General features: G+C 41.8%; 1 protein-coding gene across 2 annotated transcripts in view; it reads right to left on the reverse strand.

The window, feature by feature from the left end:
- NPR3 (natriuretic peptide receptor 3) overlaps positions 1–13,874 on the reverse strand; it is a 72,157-nt gene that overhangs the window by 49,403 nt on the left and 8,880 nt on the right. For both annotated transcript variants that reach the window (XM_043488404.1, XM_043488405.1), the window contains exon 2: positions 13,385–13,507. In XM_043488404.1, the coding sequence (XP_043344339.1) occupies positions 13,385–13,507 (123 nt within the window). The remainder of the gene's footprint in view (positions 1–13,384; positions 13,508–13,874) is intronic.

The raw sequence follows: 13,874 nt of genomic DNA on the forward strand, positions 1-13,874 counted from the left end.
CTCGCTCCAATCTTACAGAAAATGTCCAGTGAAGAGCTGGTGGCTTTGCAATTTCTATCGTAGCTTAATCCAGACAAACATGGATTAACTGAACTACACACAAGGTTCTATGATAGCCACCACAGTGGGCATCATAAATGTTATGAATGGTCTCCACCACCTTCAAAAGAGGAATTTAGAGATGGACATGTAAAAAAACTGAAGTCACTACAAGATAACAGCTTACTACACAGGGCAGCGAGTGGTACATGGAAACCACACAGAGCATAGAGGAAGAGGCAACCGGCTCCAATGAAGGAAGTTTCATGCCAGGAAGAGGCATCCACCTGGCCTGAAATGTGTGAATAGGATTTTAATAAGAGGAGAAGAGGATGGAAAGGCATGCTTGGCAGAACCTACAATGGCACAGGCAAAGATGCAAACGTGTATGACATTCATGGGCAGCTGGGAACCTCAGTCTGGAGCAGGAGAAAAGACAGTGACAAAGAATTTGTTTGTGGAGACCTCTCTTTAGTCATAATCCTAATAATAGCAACCATTTATTAATTGCTTACTATGTGCCAGGGAGCTGTTAAAAGATAAATAAGATAGAGCCAAGGACAGAATTCATTAAGGGCTAGATCCATTCGCAATAAGCACAAGATTAAATTTCAGGCCACCAAACAAAACTCGATGAAGTTGTCCTCCTTCTTCTCCTGGACAAAACCTCCTGAACATCGATGAGGATACAGCTACGCCAGTGCTCAGAGAGCAAGTGAGATATGTGTCACTGTCATTGGCCAGGCCAGGGTCAACTCTGCTGGGTGCTCAAGACACAAACAACATGGCCTTCTGTCAAGGGACCAGATTTCATTTGCTAGAAAGACCCCAACTTCTAAGAACATCCAGAAGATCTTCAGCCCATGGAAGAATCCATTTCTTCTAGTGCAATCCACGTTTATTGATTCATTTTGAATTGACTCGAGATATGAAGAGTCAGCAGGAATGATGTTTCTTGGGCAGAGAGAGCCAGTGTTTCTCAGCTTTGGGTATGAGTCCTCTCCAAGGGCACAAGAAAGGAAATAAACCTATAAGGTGTTCTGCTGAATAATTAGGAAATACACATAGAACCGGAAATAGCAACTATCTTAGTTACTATGATAATATGGGAAAAAGCATTTCTTTATTTTGAAAAAAGTGAAATTTGGTACAATACAGCTATCTACCACAATCTAAAAGGTAATGACTTTGAAGTTTTGTTTTCTAGAAAAAAAAGAATGGAAACAAAAATGACTAATAAATGTAAGCCAAATTAAACAGGTACATAGTCACAAGCAAAACTGATACTATGACTTCCTGTTTTGAGCGTGTTTCTTGTTGTGTTATGTCAGTAACCTTTCCCATACGGAGCCATTGAAAGCTAGGAAAACAGAGGTCAGCTTGGCATGATGCCTCATCAGTGGGGACAAATTTAATTCAACAGACAACTGGGTGCCTCTGGAGATTTACGAGCGGAATAGAAGAATGACATGATCAGACTCATGCCTGGGGAAATAGCAGTGGATTAGACTGGGGAGACACTGAGGGTTTAGAGCCACAGTAATCCAGGCAAGAGGTTACGAGAGGTCACATGTGAGAAGTTGCAACTGCCCCCCTACCCCGCAAAAATAAAAAATGTACATGGGTCTCCGGGTGGTTCAGATCACAGGCAAGTTTTCTTTTCTTTTCGTGTTTTTCTGAATGTAGCAAATTTTCAGCAGCATGTGCTTTTAGAATCATTAAAAGAGGGCAAGCCCTTGAGAATGAATGCAGAGGGCTGTGCAAGAGGAATGTGAAGACTCTAAAAGAGTGAGGGAGTGAACGACACCGAGAAGGATGCATGTCACCGGTGATGCCAGAGAGGAAAGGCCAACGGTTGTCAGAGGAAACAGCAGAGCCAGAGGGAGGGGAGCGGGCTAGTGGATGTGGAAATGATAGTGATTTCAGTTAGGGTCACGGTCAATTCAAGGTGACTGGCTGCAGAACACCCACGTGGCAGCCCCAGGCTTCGGCTGGAAAGAGTGGTCTGAAGCCAGCAAGAAGAATGAGAGCTAGAGAAAGTGCTGGAGGTCACGTCCACATGTCTTACACTCAGAACCCAAGAGAAGAGGGCAGAGAGTGAACATACACCCTTCGGGGGTGCTGTTTTAGTGGGCACAGGAGTGAGAGGAGCTGACAGAAAGCCAGAAGAATGCTGTGCCTCCAAGGCTAAGAAAAACTGGGATTCCAGAAAGAAATGGACAGAAGCAATAGGGCAAGAACTAGAGCTGACCTTATATACCAGCCACAAGCCACATGTGTGACTATTTACACTTCAATTAACCAAGATGAAATAAAATTTCAGTTTTTTAGTCACACTGGCCACATTTTAAACATACCATGGTCATACGTGGCCAGGTACTGGGAGACAGAAAATAGCACACCGCCAGCATCACAGGAGGTTCCACTGGCCAGCACTGCCCTAGAGGCACGTAAGCGTGGTCTGCGGTAAGGCTGATGGCTTTGGCGGTGAGGGTGTCATTGGTGACCCAGCACTCTCAGAGGAGTGGTGGATCTATTGTCTTACTCCTACAGTCATCCTGAACAAGGGATTAAGAAGAGAAGAAAGAAGGCAGCTAATGAGAGGGTAGGCAGAGAAGGTGACTCTGGTAGATATCTCAGGAATAAAGGAAAGAGAATTTGCTTCCTTTATTTGGTTTGGTTTTAAACATCGTGGAGGTCCATGCTTGCATTTGGGCTTCCCAAGTGGTGCTAATGGTAAAGAATCCGCCTGCCAATGCAGGAGACGTGAGACGCAGGTTCAATCCCTGGGTCAAGAAGATTCCCTCAAGGACGGCATGACAACCGACTCCAGTATTCTTGCCTGGAGAAGTCTATGGACAGAGGAGCCTGGTGGGTCACGGTCCATGGGGTTGCAAATAGTCGGACATGACTGAAGCAACTTGGCACGCATGCAAGCAAGCTTGCATTTCGAGTGAGAAGGGTACAGAGTATTTGTGAAAGAGGAAATAACTTGCTCAGCACCAAGCCCTAGGCTCGGCAATCCTGCAGCCAGGGAGCTGGCTCAGGCCGGAGGTACCCACACTGGGGTAACCATGTCATCCTGTAGTTCTCCAAACTTACCAAAGACTCGACACACAGTAAGCCTTTGGTAAATGCGGGCTGAGCGACAAGCTGAGACATCACAGACCACATTCAAGAAATGATGCCTGGAGTACAACCAGGATGGCTGCAGAACACTGTGGCTCCTGACCGCTGGCAGCCACTTAAGTGAGAGAAAAGCATCAGCCTCCTTTCCTAAGTCACTCTCTCCAAACGTTACATGCTTGCCTTGATCTTCGCTGGTCCAGTTCCTCCCATCAGTGATAACAGCACCACTTACTGAGCAAAGCCATTGTGAACAGCTTTGCCTAGAGCATTTCACTCTTTAATCCTCATAAAAAAAATATATATATATATATCCTCTATGAGGAATATTGAAGTATGATCCCCATGTTACAGATGAGGAAACTGAGGCTCAAACATGCCTGAAGTCACTTGGTTAATACACAGAAAAGAAAGTGAAGTTGCTCAGTTGTGTCCGACTCTTTGCAACCCCATGGACAGTAGCCTGCCAGGCTCCTCTGTCCATGGGATTTTCCAGGCAAGAGTACTGGAGTGGGTTGCCATTTCCTCCTCCCAGGGATCTTCCCAACCCAGGGATCAAACCCAGGTATCGTTCACTGTGGGCAGACTCCTTACCATCTGAGCCACCAAGGGAAGTCAGGATTCAAACACAAACCCAGCCTCCAAACACCAGTGCCGTACCTGCTCCTCTTCACTTCATCGAAGTTTAGGATGTTTCAAGATTTAAAATCGCAAATGGAGGGCTTCCCTGGTGGCTCAGTGGTATAGAATTTGCCTGCCAATGCAGGAGACACGGGTTGGATGCCTTGTCTGGGAAGATCCCATGTGCCACAGATCAGCCAAGCCTGTGGGCCATAACCCTTAAGCCTATGTTCTAGAGCCGGGGAGCCACAACTACTGAGCCCACCCACCCTAGAGCCTGTGCTCTGCAACAAGAGACACCATGGCAATGAGAAGCCCAAGCTCTGCAGCTCGGTACTTGCCTCTGCTTGCCACAATTAGAGAAAAGTCCACATAGCAATGAGACCAGCACAGCCAAAAATAAGTTAATTAAATTATTTTTTAAAATAAATAAAACTGAAAATTAAGTGGGAGAACAAAAATGCTTTAAAAAAAAAAAAGGAACAGAGGAAGAAGGATTAGAAAAGGAAATGTTTAAACGTGGTTTAACAACTGTCACAGTTGAAAGATTCGTGGAGCCCTGTACCAAGGTCACAGATATAAAGCCTTGTGCCAAGGCCCTGTACCAAGGTCATCCCCCAAACAGACCAAGCCCCACAGGAACCGTTGCCCTGAGAACGCTGGTCAAAACCAGCCAGCTCCCTGACACCATACTAGGTAAACCTTCCCACCCTATAGCATCCTAACCAATCACCTGATGCCACCCTTCCAACAGGAATTTTCTTTGCCTTGAGGCTATAAAAATTGGCTAAGAGCCCACAAAAGGTGTCAGATTTTCCCGCTGTTCCAATAGTCAGTTCTGCCTCAAGAGCCACACAAACCACAAGACTGTGTGAGAATTCTCTTTTCTCATTACTCCAAACTGTCTACAACATGTATGCAGTCACGATCAGTTGCTCCATCGTGGCTGACTCTTTGCGATCCCATGGACTAGCCCACCAGGCTCCTCTGTCCATGGAATTTTCCAGGCAAGAATAGTGGAGTGGGTTGCCATTTCCTATTCCAGGGGATCTTCCCGACCCAGATATTGAACCCGCATCTCTTGCATCTCCTGCATTGGCAGGTGGATTCTTTACCGCTGCACCACCTGGGAACATATCACTTTAATAGCAAAACATAAATCCAATTCCTCCCCAGTTTCTCTGTCATCATCCTACTGTTAGTGAGTCAAGTAATTTAAGTGCATTACCAGCCCTGGGATACTTCCCATCTTCACCTTAACTAGTACGCTCTGAGTTCTCAGGAAGTCAGGAAAAGTGCTACAATACAATAGAGACCCAGACAGGATCACTCAAATGACTTTCCACCTGAACTTACATCCAGACAAGATAATGCCAGGGAATGGAAATGCCAACAAGTGCTATCCAAAACTCTACAGAGCAATATATATCAACTTCACTCTAGATTTTTAAAAAACCTATGCTTTCAGTTTTATTCTCCATCACTTGAATTCCTTATAATAAATCCAGAAAGCCTATAACAATATAATTGGGGGCAGACTTGAGAATTTTTTTGAGTGCCCACGAAGACAACCTGATAATCAGTAAATATGGACACACTATCAGTATGTTTCTCAAAAAAAAAATCTCAAAGATTATTTAAAATAGAGCCTTTTTCTAGCAGTGGTGTAGAGTTTCATGTGAAGAAGCACAGGCAGAGGAGGATGGTGGATAACTTTTCGTGAACACATGTGTTGGTGATGTTTTGGTCACTTCAGTCGTGTCCCACTCTTTGAGACCCCATGGACTGTAGTCCACCAGCCTCCTCTGTCCATGGGATTCTCCAGGCAAGAATACTGGAGTGGGTTGCCGTTTCCTTCTCCAGGGGATCTTCCCGACCGAGAGATCAAACCTGTGTCTCCTGATTGGCAGGCAGATTATTTACCTTGTGGCATGTGGGAAACGCTGATTCCTAGGACATAAAATCTCAGAGAAGGCCCTCTATTAGCCGCAGACTGCAGAGCCTTGGTGAGGTCACTGTGCCTTCCACAGGATCCTGTTTGCTGCCTCTGCTCTGAGGAGGAAAGGTGCTCCAGGGACTGTGACAAACATGGACAGTTGCCTCCCTACATCTATGCTCCCATCTCCCTTAGTAACAGATTCCTGAATTGATCTGGGGGTACCAGTGAGACCGGCTAAAAGCACACATTTCCTGCCTCCCCCTTTCAACGAGGGGTAGCAAATGATATGTAACCAAAAAATAATGAGTGGGGCTTCTGGAGAACCCTTCCAACAGAATTGAGTCAACTGAAAGGATCTCTTTTTGCCTCTCATGTTCCCCTTCTGCCTTCCCTAGAATTAAGATATAATCCCTGGAATTCTAGCCACAATCTCATCATCTTGAGGATGGATGCCATTCACTAGGACTGAGGTAGCCAAAAACCCGAAAAGGCTTAGACCCCTGATGACTTTATGGAACCATCATTCTGCCCTGGTCTGCCCATCTCTGGACTTCTTACAAATGAGAGCATAAATCTGTATATTTGTTTAAATTACCATAATTAGGAGTCTTGGTTATTTGTATACAAATATAATTCCTAATGCACCCAGGTCCTTATAAGGTACTAGACAAAAGTTGATTAATTTGGTAACAGAACAATGTATGGCCTAAATCAAACTATAAAACTACACCACAGGAAAATGTACAGATGTATTTTTTTTTAATTATCATTTTTAAAGTACTATATGTAACTGTTGGTGTAAATTGAAATTAATAGTAAATATAACTAACATTTACTAAACACTCACCATGTTCCAAGAAGTTTCCTATGCATTTCACACACACCACATCATTTATTACTCTGCCTGATGCCATGAAATAAGCACTATTATTATCATTAGAAGAAACTAAGGCTTGAGGATAAGGGCAGGGTGATAGCAATTTGCCAAGAGCTGGTTTGTGGCACAGTCTCTCAGGCACATTGGCAGCTGAACTCAAAGCCTAAGCAACCAGGCTGTAAAAGGGGAGAGCAAGGAGATATAATCAGAAACACCAAGGATAGCCTTTGAATGCTGGGACACAGGTTCGATCCCTGTTTGGTGAACTAAAATCCCACATGCTTCAGAGCAACTAAGCCCTCGAGCGGTGACTTAAGAAGCCCAAGTGCCGCAACTAGAGAGAAGCTTCCACATGCTGCAACTAGAGAAAGCCTAAGCACTGCAACGACTCAGCGCAGCCAATTTTTTTAATAAAAAATAACAATAATAAAGACTATTTTTTAAAAAAGAAAGAAATACCAAAGATACTTTGTAGATTGTATCAGAGCACACTGTATAACTCCATGCAGTTAAATTTTCAAGCAGAAAAACTGAACTAGTGAAAAAATAAGCTTTAATCCCTCATGATGATATATGGCAGAAACTGACACAATATTTGTAAAGCAATTACTCTCCAATTAAAAACAAATTTAAATTTTAAAAAATTTGTCCCAAAGAGAATGATATAGATGAGATGAGATTGGCCATGTATCGATAATTCTTGAAGCTAATTGATGGATTCATGGGGATTTATTACTACTCCTTCCACTTTTGTGTATGTTTTTAATTTTCCATATTAAAAAAGTTTTTAAAAGTTAAAAAAAAGTTGTCCCAAAATCACCAAAAATAAGTTACACATATATATATATATATATATATGACTTCTCATTCACTGATATTACACAATGAGGACAAAAACTACTTTTGTAGTATTCTGGCCAAAGATGTATAAACTCAACTTACCATGTAAAAACACCAGATAAGTTCAAATTGAGAGACATTCTACAAAATAACAGACTTATTCAAAGTGTTAGGTCATAAACAACAAAGAAAGATTGAAGAACTATCACAGATTAGAGAAGATTAAGAAGACAACTCAGTGGACCAAATCCTGGAACAGAAAAAGAATATTAGGAGGAAAAGTGGTAAATTTCAAATAAAGCCTGTAGTTTAGTTCTTAGTGTTATACCAATGTTAGTTTTATCTTGATAAGTGCACTATGGTCATATAACGTGTTTAAACTAGAGAAATCTGAATAAAAGGTATACATGAACTCTCTGTGTTATGTTTGCAAGCTCTCTGTACATCTAAAATCATTTCAAAGGTTTTTTTAATTTTCCAAAAATTACCTCTAAAAAGAAGTTAGGTCCAGACACAAAGCTGAGTTGTTTCCATCTTTCAAGGAATAGTTTTATGGTACACAAACTGTTCTGGAGCAGAAAAACAATGGAAAGTGTCCCAATTAACTTTATAAAGCTAATATTAACCTGATATTAAAATAGGGCTTCCTTGATAGCTCAGTTGGTAAAGAATCCACCTGCAATGCAGGAAACCCCAGTTCAATTCTTGGGTTGGGAAGATCCATTGGAGAAGGGATAGGCTACCCACTCCGTATTCTTGGGCTTCTCTTATGACTCAGCTAGTAAAGAATCTGCCTGCAATGCAGGAAACCTGGGTTCGATCCCTGGGTTGGGAAGATCCCCTGGATCTTCTGCCTGTACTATTGCCCTATTAAAATAGGGCAATACCACCTAAGGGCAAGAAAACTGTCCAATCTCATGAGTATAGATTCAAAAATCCTAAATAAAATACTAAAAACTTACATCAGCAATACATCTAAAAAAAAATCACATAGACTATGTTTAATTTCAAGAATATTATAATAGCTCAATACTAGGAAATTTATTAAAAGTACAGGTAAGATGTATTTTATAACATTCATAACTCACTTTCAATTTTTTAAAACCACACTTAATAAACCAAGGAGTATTTTAACATCTACTTCTAACAAGATACCAAAAATTAAGTACCACCATTGTTACACAAAATTATTCTGGAGGCTATTGTCAATGGAGTAAAAAATGAAAAATAATATTCAACTATCAAAATGGACAGCTAGCTATTGCTATTATTTGAAAATGATTTTTAAAACTGTTAGAACAGAAGGTTTAATATGTAAAACTTCTGTTTCTATGTAACAACTACACAATGTAATAGGAAGAGGTCATGATCATAACAACAATCAGAAAACATAAAATATCTAAGAATGAACTCAGCAAGAATGATGCAAAATTCAAATAAAGAAAACTGCAAAACTTTGCTATATACATAAAAATAAATTTTAATAAATAAAATAATTTAAAAGTTAGATGATGCAGAATTGACAGAAATGCAGGAAAACATACATTCTCATATGTTGTTGCAGAGGTGTAAATTGGCAAGCCTTTTAAAGGGACAAGTTGGCAGTATCCATCAAAATGTAAATACATATAACATTTGACCCAGAAACTCTGCTTCTAGAAGCTTGTCTTACAGATTGCACACACACATATATATGAATGTCTGTGTGTGTATGGGCTTCCTTGGTAACTCAGCTGGTAAAGAATCCACGTGCAATGCAGGAGACCCTGGTTCGATTCCTGGGTCGGGAAGATACCCACTCCGGAATCTTTGGGCTTCCTGGTGACTCAGACAGTAAAGAATCTGCCTGCGATGCAGGAGACCTGGGTTCGATCTCTTGGATGGGAAGATCCCCTGGAAGAGGGCATGGCAAACCACTTCAGTATCCTCGCCTGGAGAATTCCCATGGACAGAGAAGCCTGGCGAGCTATAGTCCACAGGCTTACAAAGAGCTGGACACGACTGAGCGACTAAGCATAGCACAGCACATGTGTGTGCACAAATGCGTCCCCACAGCAAGGCGACTCAATATAACATAGCTCTCATAATAAAAAGCTGGAAACAACATAGACACCAAAAACTAAACGACTGATTAAGATGGCATATTAGCATTATAAAATGCTATGTAACTATACTATATATAATGCAATCATTTTATTGAAAAATATCTTCAATAAATACATATTTTAATGAAATAGACAAGCTGTACACCTAAATATTATCAGGGAACTTTTATCTGGATAGTAGAGTGGTAGCAATTTCTTTTTTTCCCTGTACTTTTCTATATTTCTCAAAATCTCAGTTTTACTCATGTATTGTAATGAGCAGGAAAAAGTAATGCAAGCTTTCTCCAGAGATGAAAGGAATTCCAGTACCTAATTTTTTGTGTACTTGCATTCTCATGCACTGTCTTCAAATTCTATGCTTATAGTAGCCAACCTGCTAAACACAAACAGTTTTTTTTTCATTTATCACAAGTCTCTACCACTACCTCAATGAATTCAAAACTGTAATCAATAATGCAGTTACATTCTGATCTTGGGCCAAGAAGTAAAACTGCCACTCTGCTTATGTAAAGAGAGGGGAAAGGACAATGATGAGAGCAAGGAGGGAAAAACTGGGTGTTTATCCTGCAAGCCGCAAGCCTTCAGTTTTATCCATTACAGGGAACAAAATTACTTTTACTTCAACAACTTTTCTTTATCCCCATGAGAAGTGTGATTTATTACATTCATTCACAATGATCTATTGCTTAAGAAATTTGAATGCAGAGTTCCAAAGAATAGCAAGGAGAAATAAGAAAGCCTTCCTCAGTGATCAATGCAAAGGAATAGAGGAATATAATAGAATGGGAAAGACTAGAGATCTCTTCAAGAAAATTAGAGATATCAAGGGAACATTTCATGCAAAGATGGGCACAATAAAGGACAGAAATGATATGGACCTAACAGAAGCAGAAGATGTTAAGAAGAGGTGGCAAGAATACACAGAGGAACTATACAAAAAAGATCTTCACAACCCAGATAATCATGATGGTGTGATCACTTACCTAGAGCCAGACATCCTGGAATGTGAATTCAAGTGGGCCTTAGGAAGCATCACTACAAACAAGGCTAGTGGAGGTGACGGAATTCCAGTTGAGCTATTTCAAATCCTGGAAGATGATGCTATGAAAGTGCTGCACTCAATATGTCAGCAAATTTGGAAAACTCAGCAGTGGCCACAGGACTGGAAAAGGTCAGTTTTCATTCCAATCCCAAAGAAAGACAATGCCAAAGAATGCTCAAACTACCACACAAGCGCATTCATCTCACAAGCTAGCAAAGTAATGCTCAAAATTCTTCAAGCCAGGCTTCAGCAATACATGAACTGTGAAATTCCCGATGTTCAAGCTGGATTTAGAAAAGGCAGAGGAACCAGAGATCAAATTTCCAACATCCATTGGATCATAGGGAAAGCAAAAGAGTTACAGAAAAACATTTACTTCTGCTTTATTGACTATGCCAAAGCCTTTGACTGTGTGAATCACCATAAATTGTGGAAAATTCTGAAAGAGATGGGAATACCAGACCACCTGACCTGCATCCTGAGAAATCTGTACTCAGATCAAGAAGCAACAGTTAGAACTGGACATGGAACAACAGACTGATTCCAAATTGGGAAAGGAGTACATCAAGGCTGTATATTGTCACCCTGTTTATTTAACTTACATGCAGATTATATCATGAGAAATGCTGGGATGGATGAAGCACAAGCTGGAATCAAGATTGCTGGGAGAAATATCAATAACCTCAGATGTGAAGATGACACCACCCTTATGGCAGAAAGTGAAAAAGAACTAAAGAACCTCTTGATGAAGTAAAAGAGGAGAGTGAAAAGTTGGCTTAAAACTCAACATTCAGAAAACTATGATCATGGCATCTGGGCCCGTTACTTCATGGCAAATAGATGGGGAAACAGTGACAGACTTTACTTTTTTGGGCTCCAAAATCACTGCAGATGGTGACTGCAGCCATGAAATGAAAAGGTGCCTGCTCCTTGGAAGAAAAGGTATGACCAACCTAGACAGCATATTAAAAAGCAGAAACATTGCTTTGCCAACAAAGGTCCATCTAGTCAAAGCTATGGTTTTTCCAGTAGTCATATATGAATGTGAGAGTTGGACTATAAAGAACGCTGAACAAAGAAGAACTGATGTTTTTGAACTGTGGTGTTGGAGGAGACTCTTGAGAGTCCCTTGGACTGCAAGGAGATCAAACCAGTCCATCCTAAAGGAAATCAGTCCTGAATATTCATTGGAAGGACTGATGCCAAAGCTGAAACTCCAATACTTTGCCCACTTGATTTGAAGAACTGACTTATTTGAAAAGACCTTGATGCTAGGAAAGATTGAATGCAAGAGGAGAAGGAGACAACAGAGGATGAGAGGGTTGGATAGCATCACCGACTCAATGCACACGAGTTTGAGTAAACTCCAGGAGTTGGTGATGGACAGGGAGGCCTGGTGTGCTGCAGTCCATGAGGTCGCAAAGAGTCAGACACGAGTGAGCGACTGAGCTGAACTGATTGCTTAAGTAAGCCAGAATACCAAAGCAGGAAACTGAGGCACATGCTTTAAGGTTTAGATCCCATCTAACTATACCTCAACTGCAATAGCGGGGAAATGGAGTTCCATGTAAATATGCCATTTGTGATATACGTACTTACAGTTCCCCTGGAACTGCCAGTATGTGTGGAGCCTGAGAAAATGCTCCATAGCCTTACACTGTTGACTTCAGAGAGAGTCCTAACCACACTTAGGAGGAAATGTTGTGTACCTGTGATCTTAATGACTTACTTAGACACCCTCCATCACAGGTACCTTGGGGACTTCTCCAGACCCATTTTAAGGAATTAAATGCTTTGGATCATATCTGTTAGTGGCTCCTGAACATTTTATAAGAGAAATTTAAGAGTAATCTGGAAGGGAAACTGGCATACTGTAGTCCATGGGGCGCAAAGAGCCAGACAAGACTTAGTGAATGAACTACAACAACAACGATCTGGGAGGAGGAAGGGTTAGGAGCAGCAACTTTCAAAATATTTTACCTCAGTTTACAGAAATGGTTATTTTACTTCTCGTCTCACATTATGGTTCATTACAAATATATGTGTAACATGCATAAATATATCCACAGAAACATGCAATCACATTACTTAAAAGCTTTATGAAACCATATGGATGCTATGTGTGACACACTTTGGCATGTTCTATTATGTTGATGTGTTAGTCTATTCCATGCTTCTAAAAATTCCATCCAAATCTCGATAAAAGTATTCCAACAGTCCACCATGGTAGCAACCCAAAGTTGAAAATGCAATGGGGAGGAGTCTTCAGGGCCTGGATTTATGATCATTTAGGCCTGTGGCCTCACAGGTGGTGACATCTTTCTGCTCTGAATTCTCAGGGGAGAAAAGCTTGAGAACTTAGGAGGAGTGGGAGTATTCAGAATCACAAATTTCCAAAATCCTATCTATGGAAAGGAAATCAACCCTGAATACTCATTGAAAGGACAGATGCTCCAGTACTTTGGCCACCTGATGCAAAGAGCCAACTCATCAGAAAACATCCTGATGCTCGGAGAGATTGAAGGCAGGAGGAGAAGGGGACAACAGAGGATGAGATGGCTGGGGATGGCATCACAGACTCGATGGACACAAGTTTGAGCAAACTCCGGGAGATAGTGAAGGACAGGGAAGTCTGGCGTGCTGCAGTCCACGGGGTCGCAAAGAGTCGGACATGACTGAGCAACTGAACAACATCATCAATGGAAATCGTATCGACTGAGATGAGTTATTGGCCCTGTCTCACAACCCCTTTTTGACAGCCTAGCAGCAGGAGGGGAAGCCGGAGGCAGAGTTACCGTAGAAGGAGCTGTTGAAGAGTTCAATGTTGAAGAAGGCGTAGTCCCCGCTGGTCATTCCGTGCCTGTGTGCCGCCAGCATGATCCCCCGGATGGTGTCGCTACTCGCACACATGATCACCACTGCGGGGAGGAAAAAACAGATGCGTGAAATGGCCCTGTACAGAGGACAGCATCTGACATGGACCAGGGCTCTGCTAAGGTCCTACAGAATCCTCACAAATTACTCATGAGTACAAAGGGCAGAAGAGTAACTTGGCAGTGGAGAAAGCTATCTGTCACCAACACAACCAAGTGATGGATGCCAACGGTAGCCAGCATGTGGACAGGCTCAAGAGCCCCCTGCTGTAACACATCAGGGGCCCCAAACCTCAAAAGTGGCCACCTCATTCTAATCAGAAGGAAGCAGCTGCAAACCTAGTTTGGGGGACAGTGACTAGAACAGTGAACCTACACCCTTTAAAATGGTCACTTTCATGAAAAACAAAAA

This window comes from Cervus canadensis, chromosome 16 (assembly GCF_019320065.1).
Source record: "Cervus canadensis isolate Bull #8, Minnesota chromosome 16, ASM1932006v1, whole genome shotgun sequence".
NCBI lineage: Eukaryota > Metazoa > Chordata > Mammalia > Artiodactyla > Cervidae > Cervus > Cervus canadensis.